The sequence below is a fragment of the Delphinus delphis genome, chromosome 12 (assembly GCF_949987515.2).
Source record: "Delphinus delphis chromosome 12, mDelDel1.2, whole genome shotgun sequence".
NCBI classification, from domain to species: domain Eukaryota; kingdom Metazoa; phylum Chordata; class Mammalia; order Artiodactyla; family Delphinidae; genus Delphinus; species Delphinus delphis.
Genome location: NC_082694.2, coordinates 29,770,083 through 29,790,778, shown reverse-complemented (window position 1 = coordinate 29,790,778; position 20,696 = coordinate 29,770,083). Strand labels below are relative to the sequence as shown.

General features: G+C 57.4%; 1 protein-coding gene across 9 annotated transcripts in view; it reads left to right on the top strand.

Annotated features, from left to right (window-relative positions):
• Positions 1-20,696, top strand: part of DYSF (dysferlin) — a 221,972-nt gene that overhangs the window by 132,736 nt on the left and 68,540 nt on the right. For 8 of the 9 annotated variants that reach the window (XM_060026401.1, XM_060026399.1, XM_060026397.1 and 5 more), the window contains 8 exons: positions 3,428-3,609; positions 6,122-6,262; positions 7,046-7,075; positions 8,529-8,558; positions 17,272-17,373; positions 17,493-17,654; positions 18,704-18,869; positions 19,289-19,365. In XM_060026401.1, the coding sequence (XP_059882384.1) occupies positions 3,428-3,609; positions 6,122-6,262; positions 7,046-7,075; positions 8,529-8,558; positions 17,272-17,373; positions 17,493-17,654; positions 18,704-18,869; positions 19,289-19,365 (890 nt within the window). Of the gene's footprint in view, positions 1-3,427; positions 3,610-6,121; positions 6,263-7,045; positions 7,076-8,528; positions 8,559-14,629; positions 14,672-17,271; positions 17,374-17,492; positions 17,655-18,703; positions 18,870-19,288; positions 19,366-20,696 lie in introns of all 9 variants that reach the window. The other variant, XM_060026393.1, reaches the window with a different exon arrangement.

The following is a 20,696-nucleotide window of genomic DNA, read 5'->3' as shown; positions in this document are numbered from 1 at the left end:
TCTTTGTTCATATAGTTTCATGGTTCATTTGGATGATTCCCAGAAATATGGGAAACAGGGTGTAAACAGTTTTATGTTTTTCAGGTCATACTGCCTGATGGCTTTTCTAAAGGGTTGCTGAATTGCTTCCAGCAATAAAGGAGAGTACCTATTTCGTCAAATATTTGCCAACACTGGGTTTTATAAATCTAAACGATTTTTCTTAATTTTATAGGAAAAATACTGCTGTATTGCAGTTTTTGTTTGCAATGCCTTGATTACTGGCAGTCTACTCCACCCTGTCTTAAGGGCCCTTTTCCCATGTTTGTGGCAGGTAGAAGGAGCACTGACTACGAGTCAGGGAGTCTGGTCCCAGGTACCTGTGAGTAGGGGCTAGTGGTCTTTCTGGGGCAAAGCTCCCTCTTCTGACAAGGGATATGATGACACCTGCCCTGTGGTCTGAGCAGTTGGAGGGAGGGCCCATGAGGGAAGCTTAGTGTATTGTGACTGCAGAAGGGTCCTCCTTGGAGCTCCGGGAAGGCCTGAACAGCAGAGATCAGGCACAGGGCTGCAGGTCCAGCAGTTACCTGCCTGGGGCCTCCTGTGGTGATGGAGTCCAGTAGAACCCTTGTGTGTTCTTGGCTGGAGCTCCCAGGGCAGCCTGTGGTCCTCACAGAGCTCCGATCCAGCTTCAGTACCGGGGGTGCTCCGTGTGGCTTGGCAGGTGAGGCCGGAGGGCTGAAGCTGGCCCTCCCCTCCTGGAGTGGCTCTGGGAAGAGCTGGCCTCTCCCCTCCCCTCCACCTCTCCTTGGGATCTGCCTCTCCATCCTCCTGGCTTTCCTGGAAGAGGCTTGTGTCTGTGCGTCCGTCTGGCTTCCCTTCATCTGACCACCTTGCCTCAGCAACACCCCACCCCCCTTGTTTCTCTTTTTTTGAGGGGCTGGGCCTTGTGCGGGGAGAGGCCAGGCCCCAGCACACAGTAGCCCAGTGTCTGAGGCCCCAGGCCTCCAGGCCTGCTCCTTACAATGCCTTTGTTGTGTGTTTTCCCCCCGCCCCCCGCGGGCGGGGCGAGCGTGTGGGTCTGGGTGATTTTTGTTTGAAAGCCACCCCCTCCCTTTCCCCCAGTGCTGAGCTCATTGCCTGCGCTGATGGGGCTGCTGGAAGGAGTCGCCTGCTCGGGGGCCAGCGTGGGGGGCGCTGCCAACACCAATACAGCGTGCATGGCCGCCACAATGTGCAATTGTGATCTTTGTGTAAACGCGGTCGGTCTGGGGCCCGCGCGCTTATAAAAATAAAGCCTTGGGAAGCACAGGGGGCGGGAACAAAAGGGGCTTTTTCGCTGGCTCTCGAATATGGTTTTATTTATCGGAACGCGCCCTCTTTTTCTTACTGGAACCGGGGAGAGGTTCTCTGCCGAGCTTGGAGCTGATGGTATCACAGCCAGACGGTTTCATTAAATGCACAGACGCCGCTGGGCCCTGCCAGGGCCAGGAAGGGAACGGCTTGGGCCAGCCCTGCCAGGCTGGTGCATGGGAAAGGAGAGCCCCATGCCAGGGAGGCTCCCACCTGGTGGGCGTGGCAAGATGTGGTGGGCATGTCTCCCCTGCCCCTTCTTCTGCCAAGGGCCTCCCATTGCCCTCTTCTACCTCCAGAATCAGGTTCAAAACCAATTTCCTACAGGAAGCCCTCCCAGATTGACCTCAGTTTGTTCTTGTGCCTGAAGGCTGGCAAGCTGGTCCTAGCCTGGTGGCTGCCTCCTGTTAGGCAAACCCAGCATTGTTCGGCCAGTGAGTGCCCGTAGCTTCTGTTTCCTAACGTGAATCCCACCCCCCCCCCCCTTAAAACAAGCCCTTTGAGCAATAGCCAGAATCCTGGACCCTGTCCCCCACCCCATCTCTTGATGGAAGTCCTCCTGTTGCCCACTCCAACTTTCCCACCTCTTCAATAGCCACTCTGCCACCTCCTGTGCAGTGGCTGTGGCGTGCCACTTGGACTCTGGATGGCCAGGGAGAGACTGGCCTGCTCCCTCCCCTCTGTGGGGAAGAGCTATCTCCCCATCTCAGCCCCAGGACTGCAGTTGGACACCCCGGCTCTAGATGTCTGGCGCTGAGGTCCTCTTGAGTCACGTGGGGGCTGCCCTGGAGGGTGCAGAGGATGCAAGGTGCTACAGGATGGAGGAACTGCCAAGGGTATAGGGCATGTGATAGAGCATTTGGGCTCAGCCCTGCCAGACATCTAGCATCCAGCTGCCAGCCTCCTGGATCCCCAGACTTCCCTGTCCACATGCCCTCAGCATCTGGCTCGTCAAGTCTTACAAAATGGCAAACTGGACCCTGCCCCCTAATGAGAGAAGTTGGAGGAGCCCCCTCCTCCGAGCCCTTTGCTCTTGTCCCAAATTACATGCACTCAGTCCCATGGGACCTTCTCTGGCGTTGGTTTCCAAGTGGAGTCCTGAAAGGCAGCATTAGCAACACCCGGGAACTTGTTAGAAATGTCAATTCTCAGGCCCCACCCCAGACCCGATGAAGGAGTCTCTGAGGGTGGGACCCAGCAGTCTCTGCCAGCCTTCCAGACGACTCTGCTGCATGCTCACATTTGAGAACCACTGCCCTAGAATCTTCTCTAGTGATGCTTTGGGACCAGGCAGAGGGAATGCCTCCTGGGTGGGTCCCAGGCTAGCATGGCTGGGGCCAATAGGCTGGAAAGTAGTTTGAGGGCGTCAGGGAGCTGCAGGGATCTTAGGGTCCCCCTCACACCCCCCCACCGCTCAATAGCCCTTGAATCCCTTTGTTTCTCTCTAGTGCCCCCACCCATCTAAGCCACCACCCTCCCTGCCTGAACCCCTGCAGTAGTTTCCTAACTGGTCTCCCTGCACCCACTTCTGCCCCCTCCAGTCTCTTCTCCAGGTGGCGGCCACAGTTAGCTTGCTGAAATGCAGACTCAGCCATGCCAGATCCCTCTCTCACACGCCACTGCACCTCCTATGTGTTCTTCAAAGCATGATCGAAATTGTCATTTTATGTTTGTTTGTATAGATTACCGTTTTGCTCCAAATGTATCCTCAGCCCCTAGCACCTAGCCCCCGGCCTGTTATGCAGAAGGCACTCAGTCAGTAAGTGCTTTTTGGATGAATGAATGAATGAATGCACAATCTATTCATTTTGCCTCCAGCAACCAGCCCAGGAAAGAGCCCAGGAGGGAAGCTCTCTGGATCTTTGCGCCCACTCTCTGGGACCTCGGTCCCATCTCCCCATGGTGGCCACCGGCTGGCCTCACGGAGGATGGAGGTGGGGGGGTACCCCCAGGATAGGGCTCCAGCCTGGACGTCGGTGCTCCTGAGTGGCAGCCACAGCTCTGCTCCAGCTTTGTGGCTGCATAACTCCTGAACGGGCGACTCTCACGGTCTCCGTTGTGTCCCATCTCCCTTCTCTGTGCCTGGCCCACACAGATCCCTATGCAATCGTCTCCTTCATGCACCAGAGCCAGAAGACGGTGGTGGTGAAGAACACCCTGAACCCCACCTGGGACCAGACACTCATCTTCTACGAGATCGAGATCTTCGGTGAGCTGGCCAGCATCGCTGAGCAGCCGGCCAGCATCGTGGTGGAGCTGTACGACCACGACACCTATGTGAGTGTGCCCACCTTCCTCCCCCGAGCCCTCACTGCCCACCCTCTCCAGGGCCCAGGGGAGATGCTGCTGTGAGGGGTGGGTCCCCAACGAGACGGGAGTTCCCCAAGGCTGGGGCTGATGGCCTCTCCCCCAACCCCACAGGCAGTGGTGAAAACTGTTTTAGAGTAATTAAAAACGAATTGCCACCACGTGTGCTGTGCCCACGGCAGAGAGCGGGTACAGATCTGGCAAGGGTGCTTGGCTGTGGTCAGGAGCCTGGGTTTTCTCTCTCTAACTTGCTTATAAGACCCCAGGTCGGTCCCTTCTCCCCATCCGAGGGCCGCTTTGACTCCACACACGGTTATCAAGCACTTGTGCTGGGCTGGGTGGCCCCTCATGTGGGGTCCCCCAGCCAGGTGGGAGCCGGGGCTCAGGAACCACCAGGCAGGGACTCCTCCAGGGAGCCAGTGTGAGGTGCAGGTGGGGCCCTCTCTGCAGGACTGTCGCACAGCACAGAACCGCTTGTGCTGGCGGGAAGGCTCTGTGGTCGTGCCCCCCAAACGAGGGCCACTTGCCGTGTGTGCTGAGAAACCGAATTTTCATTGTTTTAGTTTTAATCCATTAAACTTTAAGTAGCCACAGGCGGCCGGTGGCTCTGGTATTGGACAGCACAGCTCTGAAAGGTTCCCAGGAGAGAGAGGGCTGTGGGCTGGAATGTGCGATGTGGGAAGACCCAGGCCCTGGTGGAAATGGGAGATTGGGGTGTTGGGATGAGGCAGGGGTGTTAGCACAGCACGGGGGCCAGTGGGAGATGGAAGGATGGGGAAGGCAGGCAGGGAAGGAGGAGAAAGGAGTACGAGGCCAGGGGAGCGGGGAGAGTGGCGGGGTCAGGGCGACATGTTACAAAGGAGGGGTGGGATGCTGTTGGAAGAGAGAGACTGTGTCGGCCGAGGGGTGTGTGGCCAAGAGGCCCTACCTGGGTTGGGGGTGGCAGTAGATGAAAGGGGAGGGGCTAGGGCTTCACAGATGCTTCCAGAAAGAGTTGCCATGACTGGAAGGGAGAGTGTGGTGACCAGGGGTTGGGGGAAGGTGAGGCTGATCAGGGCGTCCCACTGGCTGGTGGTGGGCAATGCGGGCCTGGGCTGGGGAGGCTGACCCGTAAGCTCTGCCCTTAGAAGGAAGAGCTGGCTCCGTGGGGGCCGAGCAGCTGGAGGAAGGGTCTTTTGGGGATTTGCGGGGGAAGAGCTCAGGACCTGGAGCTTTTGGGGCAGGAGGAGGCGGGAGGTGGCAGGGCCTGGAGGGGGGCCAGGGCCAGGGGACTTTGCAGAAGCAGGTGTGACTGCTGGTGCAGGGTGGGCGGGAGGCCGGCAGGACACAGCCTCTCTCTCCCAGTGGCACCTCACCTCCTCGTCACCAATGGAACTCTATCCCCTTTGGGCCAGTGCCCGGGAGGGATCCCGGGGGAGAAAGCCATGGCCTCTTCTGGGTGGGTGGGCCCCAGGGTCCTGGGGGAGAGCAGAGCTGTGCTCATTGATAATATAGTCAAACGGGGCTGTACCTGTTGGCAAATATCCATTGCCCTGAGCCCCTGTTGTCCTGGCGGCCTGGCCTCTGTGAGGACTCCCCTCCCCGAGCCTCTCCATGACCCAGCGACTAGAGGGCAACGATGGGCCCAGAGGAGCCTCCGGGACCCCTCCCAGTGCTGTGGCTGGTGACCACTCTGAGTGGTCTATGCTGGACCGTCACCCGCTGGTGTGGGCATTTATGCAGAAGCTGGTGGCCACTCCAGGATGGCTCTCGGCAATGTCCCCAGCAGTGGTGTGACTGCAGGTAGCCTCCCAGTCCTAGCCTGGTTTCTCCAGATGAGTGCCTTGGGCGGGCCACCGAGGCTTACGACAGCTGTGGCATCATCTGGCCGAGACCCAGGTTCTGTCTGCGGCCCCTGCCCTTGGGGGAGCTAACCACAAGGTCGGAGTTCACCGGTCCGCAAGCTCACTCTATCCTCTAGTCAGTGGGGAGCCATGGAAGGCTCATGAGTAAACGGAATGATAAGATGAAAACATCATTTGAACAAGACTCATTTAATTGGATGAGCGTGATCACAGTCTCCCCATGTGGAAACTGGGGGGATTTGAAGGTGAAATGAACAGGAGATACACATTCCTGGGAAATGTCAAACACCTCTCCTGCTGAGGGCATTAAAGAACTGCTAGGAGGCTGTCACTCTCCTGTCCAATGGGCTTAGAGCCTGATTACATTAAGGCAAGGTGAACGCTAGCTGGACATACAAAGAAGGGACTTGTGGAACACGATGGGAATTCAGCATTAACAATAGTGGCAGGAGGCCACTCTCATGCTGCCCTCGCATCCCCCTGAGGGAAGCAGAGCTCACCGTCTGCACCAGGGACTGCCCTGACTTCTGAGGCCCTTCCGAGTTTGGGAGGCCAGATGTAGGTCTGCTGACTGCTCTGAGGCTGCCAGAGCCCTGGGCGGGGGGACGCTGACTTTTCTCTCTCTATGCTCGGTCTAGGGTGCAGATGAGTTTATGGGACGCTGCATCTGTCAGCCGAGTCTGGAACGGATGCCCCGGCTGGCCTGGTTCCCGCTGACCAGGGGCAACCAGCCGGCGGGTGAGCTGCTGGCCTCTTTTGAGCTCATCCAGAGAGAGAAGGTGAGGCTGGTCCACGTCCAGAGCCAGGAGGCCCGGCAGGGAACTCCTGGTGGTGGAGGGGGAGGGCCCAGACAGGGGATGGTCTGATAGAGGGGAGGGGGCTTAGCTACATGCTTCTTCCCCCACCAAGGGCCTGCACTTAGTGGAGAGCACTGAAGGGCCACCTCTGGATGTGGGGCCTCCTGCTGGAACCGGTCTTGCCCATCTTTTCTGAGCCCCAAATCAGGACACGATCGAACACTGGGGCGGAAATCTGAACTGTGTTACTATGTCTGAGTCCTCTGGCCATTGGATGTATCTTTCTCTGGGTTATATCCTGACGTGGTTTCTGGAAGGGGGACCTCTGTGATCTGGCTGGCAGGGGACTCCAGGGACAGGTGAGGGCAGGACCCCTGTTGCAGTGCTGGCTCTACCATAGCCTCAGCCAGCCAATTCCCTGCTGTAAAATAAGGGGTTTGGATTAGAGCCCCATCTTCAAACTCGCTCTTAGTGGGATGTGAACCCTAATATGGAAGCCGGCTAGAAGTGAGGCTACTCTGGCTGAAGTGTCTGGAGGGGACACGGCACACTGCCAACCTGGCTTCCCCTGCACTCGCTTACCAGGCACCTCGCAGGAGTCCCTAGTCCGCCAAGGAAGAGTCTGCGAATCCCTGGACTGTCTGATCACAGACATAGTCCATGAGTGTCATTTTGTGGTTGGAGATGTGTTTACCTGGCCAGGGCAGAAAGGTGGTGGGGCCTTGGGTGACGGGCACCTAACCAAAGCTCTTTTTCTTCACCCAGCCGGCCATCCACCATATCCCTGGTTTTGAGGTAAGCCTCGCTCTCACCTTTGCTTCTTCAACCTTGCCCCCTCCCGGTGTTTGCAGCCCCCTCCCAGGCTAGGAAGGGGAGCAGGTGTGCACCACCACCATCCTGGCTTCAAGCCAAGCAAGGCTCGGTTGGGGCCACAGGGGCAGGGTGGGTAGGGGCTGGGGTCCCTGCCCAGCTCTGGCTTTCCCGCCCTTCTCCCCTGAGAAGTCCAAGAATCACAGACTCAGATGGAAGGGACCTCATGGTCATCCAGCCCAGTGGCTCTCAGCTGGGCTACATGTTGGAATCCCTTGGGCAGCTTTAAAAATCAGCAGTGCTCAGGCCCCACCCTAGACCAAGTGAAATCCCATCTTTCAGGGTGTGGCTCAGGCCTTCGTATCTCTCAAAGCTGCCCAGGAGGTTTGAATGTGCAGCCTGGGCTGAGAACCATCGACTTAGGCCAGTAGTTCTCCGCGTGGCATCACCCGAGGTATTGTTAGAAATGCCAAACTTGGGTCCCACTTCACACCTATGAAGCCAACTCTGAGGGCAGCACAGAAACCTGGGCATTGTCGAGCCCTGCAGGGGACTCGGACGCGCGCTCACGTTTCAGAAGCTCTGATTTAGACCGTAGTTCCCAACTCAGTGTTCCCACTAAGATCCGGTTTTATTTCCTCTACTAGCTATGGAGACTTCATTCCCTTTGCCCTGCTCCCCTTCCTTCTCCTGGGGGTCATGAAAAATGTAAACCTTTTACTGGTACACAGGCTGATTTGATTCAGGAATCCTCTGCCCGGCCAAGCTCAGCTGCAACTTTGAGAAGTGGTCGTTTGGGCTCTGTTTGGGTGCTTCTCCCCTTACGAGGCGGGGAGCCCAGGCGATCTGCAGACAGTCCTTACAGTACAAGCCCTCCTTGCCCCCTGCCCCCACTCCTCCCTCTGCCTCTCCTCCCACCCCTTCTAGTCTCTCTCCCTCTCCCTTTCCTGCTCCCTGTGCGCTCCAAGCTTCTGCTCTCAGCTCTGCCAGCCCTGGGCATGTAGGTTGCTTCTCCTTGGTTCTCCAAGTCCACATCTCCAGCAGTGGCTCCAGGGATTCAGGCCTGACTGCCTCCTGGGGCTGTTACACAGGGTCCGGGACCTTCCCAGCACCTGGCTGTTAGTCATTCTCCTTTCTCCTGTCACTTCTAGAGACGCCTGGGCTCCAGGTTTACGCTTTGGCCTCTCCCACCACTCCCTCTGCATCAACGTTTGTTGTACCTACTTTCTCAGGGACCACGTAGAGGGCGCGTCTGGGAAGCACATCACCCTCACCCTAGATGGGAAGTGGTTTCTGTTTGCTCCTTGTAGGGAGACATCTGGCCTGTTGATCTCTGCCCCAGCCTAGTGGTCCTTGTCACTAATGGTAAACTTTTACTCTCCTTCCTCTCCTCCCTCCACCATCTCCTGGATGTGGACTGTCCCATGGTGTGGTCCAGGTGCAGGATACATCAGGGATCCTGGAAGAGGTGAGCTGGCCCCTCACAGCTGTGGCCTGTGGCTGGGGATAGGTGGGCAGAGGCAGAGGGAAGATGAAGGCCATGCCCTGGAGTCTTTCTGGTTCCTGGTACTCCAGTGTCCTCTGTCACGTGGACCCCTGTCTGGATTTAATTTCCCACACTCTGCGTGGATCCGGGGCTGCCTGGGGTGTGTCCTGGTGTGAATCTGGCTCTTAGGTGGATTGCTGCTATGTTGGAAGCCACATTTGCCCAGACCCCTGGGACAGCAGGGGTCTCAACGGCTGAGTACCAAGTGGCATGTTTTCAAGAATAGAATGTTCCTAAGGGACCAGAGTAGTCAAGGAAGCCTTGCTGGTGGAGGTGGCGTTAGCCGAACATTGTCGTAGCGCTTAGGAAGAAGGTGGGGAACGTGCCTCTGGCCCAAGGGACCAAGCACCAGGTTGGGGCCCGGCTGCTTTAGGGAACGGGGCAGGCTGGGGACTCCTAGCTTCTGGGAGAAGTTTGGGGTTTGCATCCAAATGGAGCAAGGCTATGCCCTTTGGTCTGCAGGATGAGAAGCCCATTTCCTTATGGCCTCCTGCACATCTGTGAGCAGGTCCTCAAGAGTGAGCTGAGGCAAAGGCCTGGGCAGAGAGACAGGAAGGAGAGCCCTGGTCAGATGGGGGTGGGAAAAGGGCAGCCACTTCCTGCCGTCAGGGAATCCCCAGGCTGCGAGCGAACACTATTTGACATTTTCAGTGCAATTTGGACTTGAAGTGCAGGGTCAGGATGTGGGATCCGCCGGCCCCGCGCCCCTTACCTCACTTCCTGCAGCTCCCAGACCGAGGTGGGGTCCGCCAAGTGAGCTGGCCGCAATTGCGCCTGACAGGCAGCCTCCTGCTTCTGGCTGCAGTTGCGAAAGACTGCCGATTTGGAAAGGGGACGAGAGTCCTGTCCAGGGAAGCAGCACGGAGCCCTCTCTCTTGATTGAGAGCATTCTGTGGCCAAAACCCACAGCCTGCTCTGAAGAAGACCCAGCCCAGGGATGAGTTATTAAAAAAAGTTAAAATCCTTAATAACTGGATTTGTAATATATAACAGTGAAGGCTCAGATTCCAAGAGCAGGGATCTGGCTGTGGTCTTGTTGTCAGGAAGCAAATCAAAATCTGCAGCTTTGGGGCCAGAGCCTGACGAGGGCCAAGTGCGCTGCTGCAGGGCCAGCCGGCCACAGGCTGAGGCGGGTGTGGGTCAGCAGGGCCAGAGGAGAGCAAGTCCTGGGGGTCTGCTGGGCACAGGGCTGGGCCAGCACGTTCAAAGGGTCCCAGGCCCAGTAGGATGGATGGAGGATCAGCTGGTCCAGGGAACCACCCCAGAAGGTGACCTGGTGGCCCCTTCATCCCCAGAGGGCTCCCGCCCAGGCCCTGGGGCCCAGAGCTCAGCCTCTTTCTTCCCCTGCACTTGAAGGCTAAGACTCATGCCGAGGTCCTGCGTCCTATTTGGTTTTAAGAATCCCCAGGGGCGGGGTGGAGGCAGGTTAGTCTTGCTGCTGCTGCCGCTGGTCCTGCTGGAAGCCTGACGCCTTAGCAAGATTTTTCTGTCTTCTTTGCTGCGGCCGAGCTCCTGCCTGGTATCCCTCATTCAGCCCCCTCCAGACTCCCGGCCTGATCCCTGTGAAGGGCGCTCCAGCCATCCTGGAGGGCTTTGAAAAGCCATGCCGGGAGCTTAGCTTCTGGGCCACTGGCCACGGGGGCCCTCAAAAGTCTGGGAGCAGAGAGGACAGATGGGTGTGTTAGGAAGCCGTCTGGCTGCAGAGAGGTGTGGAGTGGGGAGTGAGGGGCAGGAGAGACCAGCTAGGAGGCTTTTGAGACAGATGTGGTGATGGGGGCCTAGGCTAGAGAGGGAATGGAGAGGGGCGAGTGACTCTGAAGCATGGCGTAAGGACGGCCTCTTCGGTGGGGACTGCCTTCCGGCCAGCACACAGCCCACGCCTGTGTGGGAGACAGTGTCATGGATGAGGTGAAAGGCATCTACCCGGGCTGAGCTCTCCTAGAGCAGATGGAGGACAGTAGGGATGGCTTCCTGGAAGAGGTGACTCTGAGCTCTCTTTGGGGGTCCAGGTGGCAGTGCCTCGGGCTGGGGGTGCGTGTCACCGCGTGGGGCCAGTTTGGTGGGCAACAAGATTTCCCCTCCCCCAGGCTGTTTGCCCACCTGGAACATCCCTCCCCAGGGGCTCTTGGTAGGGAAGGGGGACTGTTGCATTGTGTCTTTGAGGCTTTGGTGTCTGGGAGACCTGGGTCCTAAACGGGTGGAGGGGAGGGTTTCTTTCCAGTTCCCAGCCTGTCTTTCTGTCTGTCACTTGCTGTTTCCCCTCTTCCTGAGCCTTTCTCTTCCCCTTGTCCAGCTCTCCCTTCGCATTTCCCTTTTCCTCTGTTTGCTCCTTGGCCCAGGCTCCCTCTCTCCCTCCTTCTCCCCGCCTCTTCTGAGCCCTCTGTCTCGTTTCTTTTCCTTTTTGTCTGGAGAACAAAGGCGGTCTGCGCTGCCAAGGGGAATGAGTTCAAAGAAACTGCAATTTTAGATTTCCTGAGAAATGGAGAGTGCAGAGGCATGTGTGAGTGTGTGCAACTATGTACACTCACGAGAGCATGCACGCGCGCGCACACACACACACACACACAGCAGAAGAGATGATGGCAGATTCCTTAATAATTGAGGGCTCCTAGGATGTGGAGCCTGTGCAGAGGAAGACCCCATCTGGGAACCCTTTAGGTGGGAGCAGGGGCTTGTGGTCCTGAGCACCTAAGGGGGCGTGGTTCGGAGTATCACCCTTGGTTCTGATGCTCCTGTCACGCTCCGTGGAGGCATGCCCTGGTTGAAAGGAGAGCGTCCTCTGTGGCTTTTTTGCTGTGAGTTGGGGGCCAACCAGATGTCACTCCATCCCCTTCCTAATCCAGGCAACAGGCTATGGCTTTTAGTCTGAGATGTACATGAGGTACTCTCCGGCACCCCCAAATCCTCCAGAAGGAAAAATTTGGTGTTTTGCAATCAGGAGAATAAGCCCAGTGGTCCCCCATCCCCCATCCCTCCCCCAAGGCTTTAATTTAAAACACTGTTTTTCCTGGGAAGTGTAATTAGAGCAGCATGCTGTCCCTAACGAGCTGGGTGGGGCAGGCAGACAGTGGAGCCCTCCCAGCCCGCCTGGCTGCGCCCACATGGAGCTCCCCGCGGAGCTCGGATCTGAGTGTCCAGAGGGTCACCTGACTGTGCCCTGCTGTGTGAGGAGGGGGTCTGTGGGCTACCGGTGGCAACACTGACCTAGGTGGCTGGAGGGGCCTGCCCACACTTGCCCCAGCCCTGGGAATGCACGTCTGTCTAGTGTGGTGGCCCCTGGGACCGGGGGAGGAAGCCCCCCCTCATGGCTCAGGGGCCTCAGTTCCCTGTACTGAACTGGCCAGCAGGACGGATAGATGAAAGGAGGCAGGAGGTGGATTCTGCTTAAGGTGGGGAGAGAGCCTCATTTGTCCTTGTGTCCTTGTCCTCTTGGTCTGAGCTGTCTCGGTAAGCGCCCTGCACACCTGTAGAACCCCGTCAGTGTAGCAGCCCCACGTCTGCCCTGCGTTCAGGGTGGGTGGGGAGGAGCATGGAAGGCATGGACCCCGCCACGGAAGGGGTCATCTTATTAGCCTTCTATTGTGTGGCTGCCCCTGAGCTCTGTGATCCTCGGAGTCCCCCGGCACACACGGGACAGTGAATCAGGATGTCCTGGCGGTGCTTTCAGTCTACACCCACCCCCTCCCAGCCTGGCAGTGCTGATAGGGGTCGCTGCAGCCCACCCCACTGAGGGTCACTGTCCTGGAAGGAGATATCATGCCTCTCAGATGGGCTGGACCAGAAAAAATTGAGAAACTTGGGCACAGGAGTGGCCATCGGGCTGGTGTCACAGGACTCCCAAGCGTGATATGTGGGATACCAGTCAGGACCTTGGGCAACCAGAACCCAGGGTTGCTTAATTAGAGGTAAAAGAAGTCAGAGAGTAGGGTTTAAAGAGTTTCTGGAGTGGTTGGGGAGATTTTCTGGAGGATGTAGAGTTTGACCTAGGCCCTGGAAGATGTGGTAGATTCTGGAAGATGGCAAAGGAAGCCCCTTCAAACAGAGGGAGGAATGAGCGGGCACGGGGAAAGGAGGGGCTGGTGAGGATGCAAGACTGACACAGGCAAGAGCGTTGGGAAGGATGGGAGAGCGTTGGAGTCGGTTCTTTGTCCCCCATCCCCCTGTCCGTTCGCCCTCTGCCATCCCTCCCTCCCTGCCTTCAATAATCTGTTCGTAAGCCTTTATTTATTGGACAGGGGATATAGCTGTTGTCCCCGTGTGCAGAATTGCTGGTTTCACAAGGGACACAGACAAATGAACGCACAGAAATAACCCAGCGTGATGTGTCTTTCAATGGGACAAGTTGCTCTGGGAACCGTGGGGTGCTTAACTTAAACCTGTGGCTCCAGGTTAGGTGGACATGAAGTCCACGTAGGAGGTAGCCAGATGAAGTGGGCAGAAGAGCCTTTCAGACAGAGGGACCCGTGAGCTCCAACCTCACAGGTACAGAGAGTGTGGTACCTCCTGCAACCTGCTGGCGTTCAGAAGTGGGGGTGCTGTTGAGCGTGGCTGGGGAGGTGGCCCATCACTGCCTGGGGTCCCGGAGGGGAAAGTTGGTGGTGAGAGGCGAGACCAGAGAGGTCAACAGGAGCTAGAAGATGAGGGGTCTTGGAGGCTGCGTCACGGAGTTTGGACTTCATCCTGAGTGGGTGGGTTTTAAACAGGGTGGCATTCTTAGAAAGTCTTCCCTGGCTGCAGAGTACAGCATACATTCATTGGAAGGGGATGTGCTAAACCAGATGCAAGAGATCACTTAGGATGAAGCTGGTGAATCCAGGCAAGAGATGGTGGTGACCCAGACCCAGGAAAGAAGATGGGTGGGTGGGCCTGGGGGAGATTTAGGAGACAGAGCCCTAAGGCTTGGGGATCAATCCAGGGGAAGGAGAGTCAAGGGTGGTGTGGCGTTTTTGGCTTGGAGATCTGGGTGGATGGTGGGGCTGGATTCTGAGATGACATTTGAAGAGAGCAAGTTTTTGGCGGGGGGGCAGGGGTGGGATCTTAGAGAATCCAGTTTGGGACAAGCTCGGTGTGAGAGGCCAGGAGGACACATGGATGAAGCAGCGGTAAGGTTGGAATGTGAGTGTGGGGCTTAGGAGAGATGTTTGGGAGCGGAAAGCCTAGGGGAGGGATGGGCAGAGGAGCAGCAGGGAGGCTGCCAGGGAGACACAGCCAGCAGAGGGTAGAGAGGGTGGAGGGGCCAGCGGTAAGGAGCTAGACAGACGGCTTTAGGCAGGACGACGAGGTCAGCTGGCCAGATGCTGCTGAGGTAGGGAGAGAGATAGGCGCCTGTGAGTTTCCTCTGGGTTGGGCTACAAGCAGGTTGTTGTTAATTTTGGAGAGAGAAGTTTCCAGGGAGGGGGTGCAAGGGGCGGAGCGAGTGCACTGGGCAGAGGGCTGTGTGGAAGCGGGGGAGAGGCAGGGGATGGAGGCAGCCTTTTTCAGGAAGAGAGAGAGGAGAGGGTGGCAGGCTGCAGGAGAGGACACAGAGAGAAGGTGTGGATGAGATACCGTCTTGAGACTGTCTTTAAATGCAAGGAAAAAATCCAGCAGATAGTGTGGAAAATCGTGCACTGGATGAGGCCGGGTTAGGGAGCCAGAGCACGTGGCGGCGTAGATGTGCAGTGATAATGAGAGGTGCCTACAGGCGGGGGCGGTGCCTACAGGCGGGAGCGGTGCCTACAGGCGGGGCGGTGCGCACAGTGGGGAGGGGACAGAGGACTTGGTGGCAGCTGGCAGGTGTAGGGGAGCCCCTGCAGAGGCAGGGATTCTGGGGAATGGCAACAAGGTGCAGGGAGCAGGGATGTCCTGGGACCCCTGAGGACGGCATGGTGGATGGAGGTGGCCTTGGGATGAGACTGGGGGCCTTGTGCCTCATAAGCTGCCCTGCGGATGCGCCTCTAACCGCTGTCTCTGCTTGTCTCTCCCTCCTGCCGGCCGGGCCTGGCGCTCCACAGCTGTGTGCACCCGCCGTCTTCCTCCAGGGCCTCCTGCAAACGGTACTGGAGCCCAGTCTTCTCCAGGTTCTTGGTCCCTGTCTTCCTCTGTAAGCAGGTTCCTGTGGTGGGGAGCCTGGGCGTCTGCACAGAGAGAGGAATATCCTCACAGGGGACCTGGAGGAGCCCAGAGGGAAAGCGGGACGTGGAAGTGAGGGACAAAAAGGAATCAAAGGGACACTGCCCAGAGTCTGGGGACCAGGAGAGGAATGTTCTAGGGGAAGTATATTCATGAGGTTCCCTGGGTGATTTCAGGACAACATTGCAGCCCTATGAGAAAGGCTTGGTCTTTCTGCCTCCCCACCCAGGAGCCCGGGGCTGTTCCCTCCCTGACCTCTTCTATTTGTCCCTTTCGTCATGGGCTTTTGGCCCTGGGTCCACTGTGGGTTGGGCATCAGCCTTGAGCAGGCCACCAGCAGGCCACCAGCAGGCCTTCAGGCATAACCTTTTTCAAAAAGAGGCGACCCCTGCTGCACAGCTGTTGCAGTAGGTGGCCTTGGAGTGTCAAGGTTGGACGAGCAGCCAGGCCACCACGGGCTCTGCCTCCAGCCTCCAGGGGCACCATTCACGTGGACTGTGACGTGCACAGCACCCCTGGAGTTGTGCCCGTGGCAGCCCTGCTCATCGCTCTTTCTCCTGATGGCGTCCGCTACTCAGCCAGTCTAAAAATATCATGTCACCTGCATTGTGGGTCCGGAGGAAGATGATGAATTCCTTCACTCTGTGCTCTGGGGACTTAGGGATAGTTCTGAAGCCAGCGTTGTTTTGAGAGGTGCCTCTGATGGCTCAGCTCTGCTCAAGTCCCTGGGGGATCACCAACAACATGAGTGATGGAAACAGTGGCACCACCAACAATACAGTGTTCATTTTAGTCACTGCTGTTTATTAAGCACCTTCTATGTGCCAGAAACCCTTTATATTTGTTCTCTTGTTAAATTCTCAGACCAATTTTGTAAGAGTTTCGTTATCCCGGATTTTCATGTGAGGGTACTGAGTCACAGAGGTTGAATAATTTTCCCAAGGTCAAATAGCTGAGGAGCTGCAGGGTTCAGACTAGGACCAGGGTCTGGTTTGATTCTAGAAATGAGCTTCTTACCACCACAGGTCACGAAGCGTAGCATCATCAGTGTGTCATTGGCAGGAGTGACAGCTGGGATGGGCTGTGAAGTGGTGAGGCAGGAGGAAGCTGGTGGGTTTCAGTCCTCCAGCTGCTCCCACCGTCTGCGTCAGAGCATCTGTAGATGGAAGCACCATCCTTTGAGAAGGAACCCAGAGCAAGTCACTCGGAGAATGAATCCAACGATTCCATCGTTTATTAATGCGATTACCTGAGGCAAGCTCTGTAAAGCACACAGCACAGCCCTTCTGTTTATAGTTAACATTTCCTGAGCGTCAGGGCCTCCATGTACGGATGTGCAGGTTGTGCACTGCGGAAGAGCCCTGGGTCTAAGGGCGTGCGATTTCCAGTGCAGACATCATGTATTTTAATTTATTATAACAATTTCCAGTAGGTGGCAGTAAAGTGTCTTGTTCTAATAAACTAGTAAACTATGATGATTTTCTGACGTGGACGTTAAGAGTTTTAAGAAAGGGTCATCCTTCTCTAGTTGTCACAGAGGTGCCATGTGGGCTCCTGTTGAGAGTTCACATGAACCAGGCACTCTTCTAAATGTTGTATTAACTTCTCCAAGCCTCCCACTAACCTTTAGAGGTTGATAGTTTTTAATAATCACTTTACAGATGAAGAAAATGGAGCCACAGAGAAGTGAAATAACTTATTTTACTCAGTAAGTAGTGGAGTCAGGATCTATACCCAGAGCCCATGTTTCTAACCACTGTCAGACTTGGTAGTTGTCTAATCCACAGTAATACCTGCCTCCATTGCCCCGCCTGCTTCCCTATGTATTTCTTCAGGACTCTTGCCCAAGTCTTTCTGGCAAACCCATAGCAGGTAGGGTTGACACAGGCCACGCTCATCTCTGGTCCGTGGTGTGAAGGAGCCTCCCCAGTAGGCCCTTTGGTGCCCCTGGATGGTGGGCCTTGCTGTCCCCTTCTCCTATTTGTAAATACCCCCTCTGGCCCACAGTGCAAGCATTCTGTTCAGATGTGTCACACCTCAGGACAGGTGTGAGTTTGGGGCTGGAGACGGAACACCAGGGCGGGTGGTAAGTCGGGAGGGTCTGAGCCAGGAGGCAGGAGAACCAGGCTAGCAGGAGGGCACGTGGTCCTCTCGGGACTGAGAGGGGCTGAAGTGGACGTGTCAGGTTGGACGGGACGGTGCACGTGTGTGCACAAGTGTATGTGTGACAGGGACGGGGTCACCCTGAGCAGCTCGTGGGTGGGAGGAGGGGTGCCCCGGGGCTCATTTGAAACAGGATCACTTGAACCCGGGGCCAAGGTGCTAGAATTGTGATCCTGGAGGAGATGGTGCCTGAGAAACTGACTTTGCTCTCTCATTTCTGTCTGCCCACTTCTGTGTCCTCGCCACTCTGTTTCTGTGTCTCTCCACACGTCCTTCTTTCCATCCCATCTGTCCTCCTTTCTTGTCTTTCCGCCTTGGTCTCCCTCCTGCCTTTGCCTCCATTCTACCTGCTGCCCTGCAGTCGGAGGACACGGACCTACCCTACCCGCCACCCCAGAGGGAGGCCAACATCTACATGGTCCCCCAGAACATCAAGCCTGTTCTCCAGCGAACCGCCATCGAGGTGAGCCCGCCCCCGTGGTGGGGTGGGGACTGTGGGCAGCCGGGCCCTTCCTCTTCCTGGCCCAGCCTTTCTGGGGCCTGGGGGCCTTCCCAGCTGCTGTCCTCACTCCGTGCCCCCAGATCCTGGCGTGGGGCCTTCGGAACATGAAGAGCTACCAGCTGGCCAGCGTGTCCTCCCCCAGCCTGGTGGTGGAGTGCGGGGGCCAGACCGTGCAGTCCTGTGTCATCAAGAACCTCCGGAAGAACCCCAACTTTGACATCTGCACCCTCTTCATGGAAGTGGTGAGCCCGACCTCCCCGCTGTCCCCTTCCGGAGTCCTGGTGGTTAGAATTTCCTTGCGGCCCCAGGCGGCCTGCGGTCTGGCTCCCTGCGGGATTCTGAGTGGGTCACGGCATCGCTCCCACCTCACTGGAGAATGGGAGGAAATGCTCTCTCCTCCCTGGAGGAGTTGAAGCCTGCGAGCAGTGCAGAGGGGGCCAGCTCGGCCCCTTCTCCTCAGATCCTGAGTCCACGGAACTCCCAAGGACCCATCCGTGGCTGTTTCCCCGCTCAGGGCCGGCCTCAGCTCCCCCGGTGCTCCCTGCCAGGTCTCTGAGCTTCCAGGATTCCTCCAAACCTTCCAGGACCTGGTCCTCCCCCAGCCTGGGCCCCCGCGGAGGGGCTCACCCCCGCGGCCCTCAGGCCTCAGCTCCCTCCAGCAACCTGGGCTGCCTGGGCCTAGTGACCAGAGTAAGGCAAGTCTGAGGAAAGGAAAATGGTTTGCAAGATGAAAGTACTATAGAAATTCCAGGCCCAGTGGCTGTCAACAGGAGCCTCCTCCTGGCTGAGCCAAAGCCGCCACCGAAGGAGAGCATATAAATTATTTCAAGTTGTGTTCAAAGTGCTTTTAGGGTTGGGGGGAGAAGAATCTGGGTCTGGAAGCCAACTCTTGAGTATCCACTTGGGGGGGTCTGTCTGCGAGAAACGTTGAGTCCCGGGCCAACTTCTCCCTTCTTCCCTTCCCCGGCCAGTGAGGGTTCAGGGAAAGTAGACTTGTTTTAACTTTAGGCTGAGCTGGATGTGTTTGGAAGGTAAAACTGTGAGGGAGAAGTCGGCCTCTGCATACAGCATCCAAGAGGCAGACAGAAGGGACGTGTGGCTTCTGCTCCACTGGCCAGCTCCTGGGCTCGGCAAACCACCCGTTTGGATCGCTGGCTCTTGGGGGTTATGTGTGGGTTGAGAGCATTTTCTGCACCTTGGACTTGCCCTGGGAAGAAGGGCTCACCTTCCTCTGAGACCTCCCAGAGATGGGGTCAGGCTGCTGCCCAGAGCTTCCCCCCCCTCCACCCAGATGCTGCCCAGGGAGGAGCTCTACTGTCCCCCCATCGTGATCAAGGTAATTGATAATCGCCAGTTTGGCCGCCGGCCTGTGGTGGGCCAGTGTACCATCCGCTCCCTGGAGAGCTTCCTGTGCGACCCTTACTCAGAGGAGAGTCCGTCCCCACAGGGCGGCCCAGGTAGGGGAGGGGCTGTTGACGGGGGCGGGGAGGCAGAGGGGGCTGGGACAGGTGGACTTCCCAGCTTACCGGGCCCTGAATGAGACGACCGGAAGGACGGTCGTCTCCCTCAGGGCACCGTCTGGCCCTGGGCTGGGCCCCCCAGGAGAGGTTGGGGGGGTGGATGCTGAGGTGGGGTGTGGTGCGGAAAAGGCCGAGGGAGAGGGAGATTCAGGGATCAGTGGGATGAAGAGGGAGCTAGAGGGAGAACTGGGGAGACGGGGAGCGTGACGGGATCCGGGAGAGGGAAGGATGGCTGGGAGGAAGAGGGAGACACGGAGTGAAAAGTGTGGCAAGACAGAGGGCCGAGTCTTGTGTCTCAGGAGGGGTGAGCCCCTGAGGGAGCCCCCTCTCAGGCCTGGACACTGCTCCCCCTACAGATGACGTGAGCTTACTCAGTCCTGGGGAAGATGTGTTGATTGACATCGACGACAAGGAGCCTCTCATCCCCATCCAGGTACGATGGGTCCCCGGGGACACACACTGGCTCCTTCCAAGAGCTGGCTTGCTTGCCCTCTCCCTGCCCCTGGCCCTCCCTTCCTTATCACACGGCCTCCATAGGACACTCTCTCTGCAGCCTGGTGGCTGGACACCTTACAGATGGACGGCCCCCGTTAGGAGCTTTCAGTCTGGTTGGGAGCAGGTTGGGGGTTGCAGGGGAGACTGTGTGGTCTTCTGGTCAAGACCCAATCATTTCCCCCAAAGCATATGAGAAAAATGGCCCCACTACCTGGAGGGCGCTCTCCTGGAAATCACCCAGGAAATCAGGGTGGAAGGAGCGAACGAGAGAGAAGGAGGACAGGGTGGGGAGTGACCGGTAGCCTCTGGGGTGCCCCAGCCCCATCGCCTTACCCAGCTAGGGCCCTCCTTGGGGGCAGATTCATCTGTGGGCTTGTGCTCTGTGGCACCTGGCAGGCAGCTTGAAGGAGGGGTGTGTATCCAAGCCAGTGGTCCCTCTCACCCCGTTCCCTCCACCTGCAGGAGAGGAAGGGGGCCAGGAGAGGGGCCTTACTGCAAGGGTGTCCAACCCTGTGGGCAGGTAAGAGGCAGCCCCTGGCTATGTGCTCCACAACAGGGCGAGCTGGTGACCCAGACACCAGTGCCAAACAGCATGGCAAGAGGTCTGTGGCATCTCTTATTGAGGGGGGAAGCGCTCTCTTCACCTTGGGCCCTGGGCTGGCTCAGGGTCCTGTACGGCTGAGACCACCCAGTCCTTCCTGCAGTGGAGATGGAGAAAGACCTCACTGTGGGCACCAGCCTGCAATAGCTCTGTTCCAGGTTGTCACCCTCTGTTCCAGGTTGTCACCCTCCGCTCAGCTTCTCTTGATTCTGGCCGCACCCCTGGCACGTGGGGCTCCCAGAGCTTCTGGGCTGCCCGGAGGCAGAGCCTCCCAGCCCGTGTAGACAGTACTTGTGCTCAGGCCCACAACCTGTTTGTTCACTGGGGAGGGGGTGGCATTTTGGGAGGGTTTTATTTTTTTCTGAACCATCAGTCAGATATTAGCCTTGAGAGCAAGAGAACGAACTTGGGTGTTGGGTTGGGCTCGGGGTCCTCGAGACTCTCCCCGAGATGTGCTTACAGGGGCTTCCCTCTGACATTTAGGGCTGATTTCTGCTTCTTTCTCACGCGCTCATCTCTTTCACCTTTCTGCCACTTCCATGGGGACATTTCTGGTGTTCAGTCCTGGGCCTTGCTGCTGCTGAGACAAGAGCTTCATAGCTGCTTTATAGTTCTCTGGTGCTAAGCGTCCTCAGAAGCCCCCAGCTCTCTGTTTCTCCCGCCTCTAT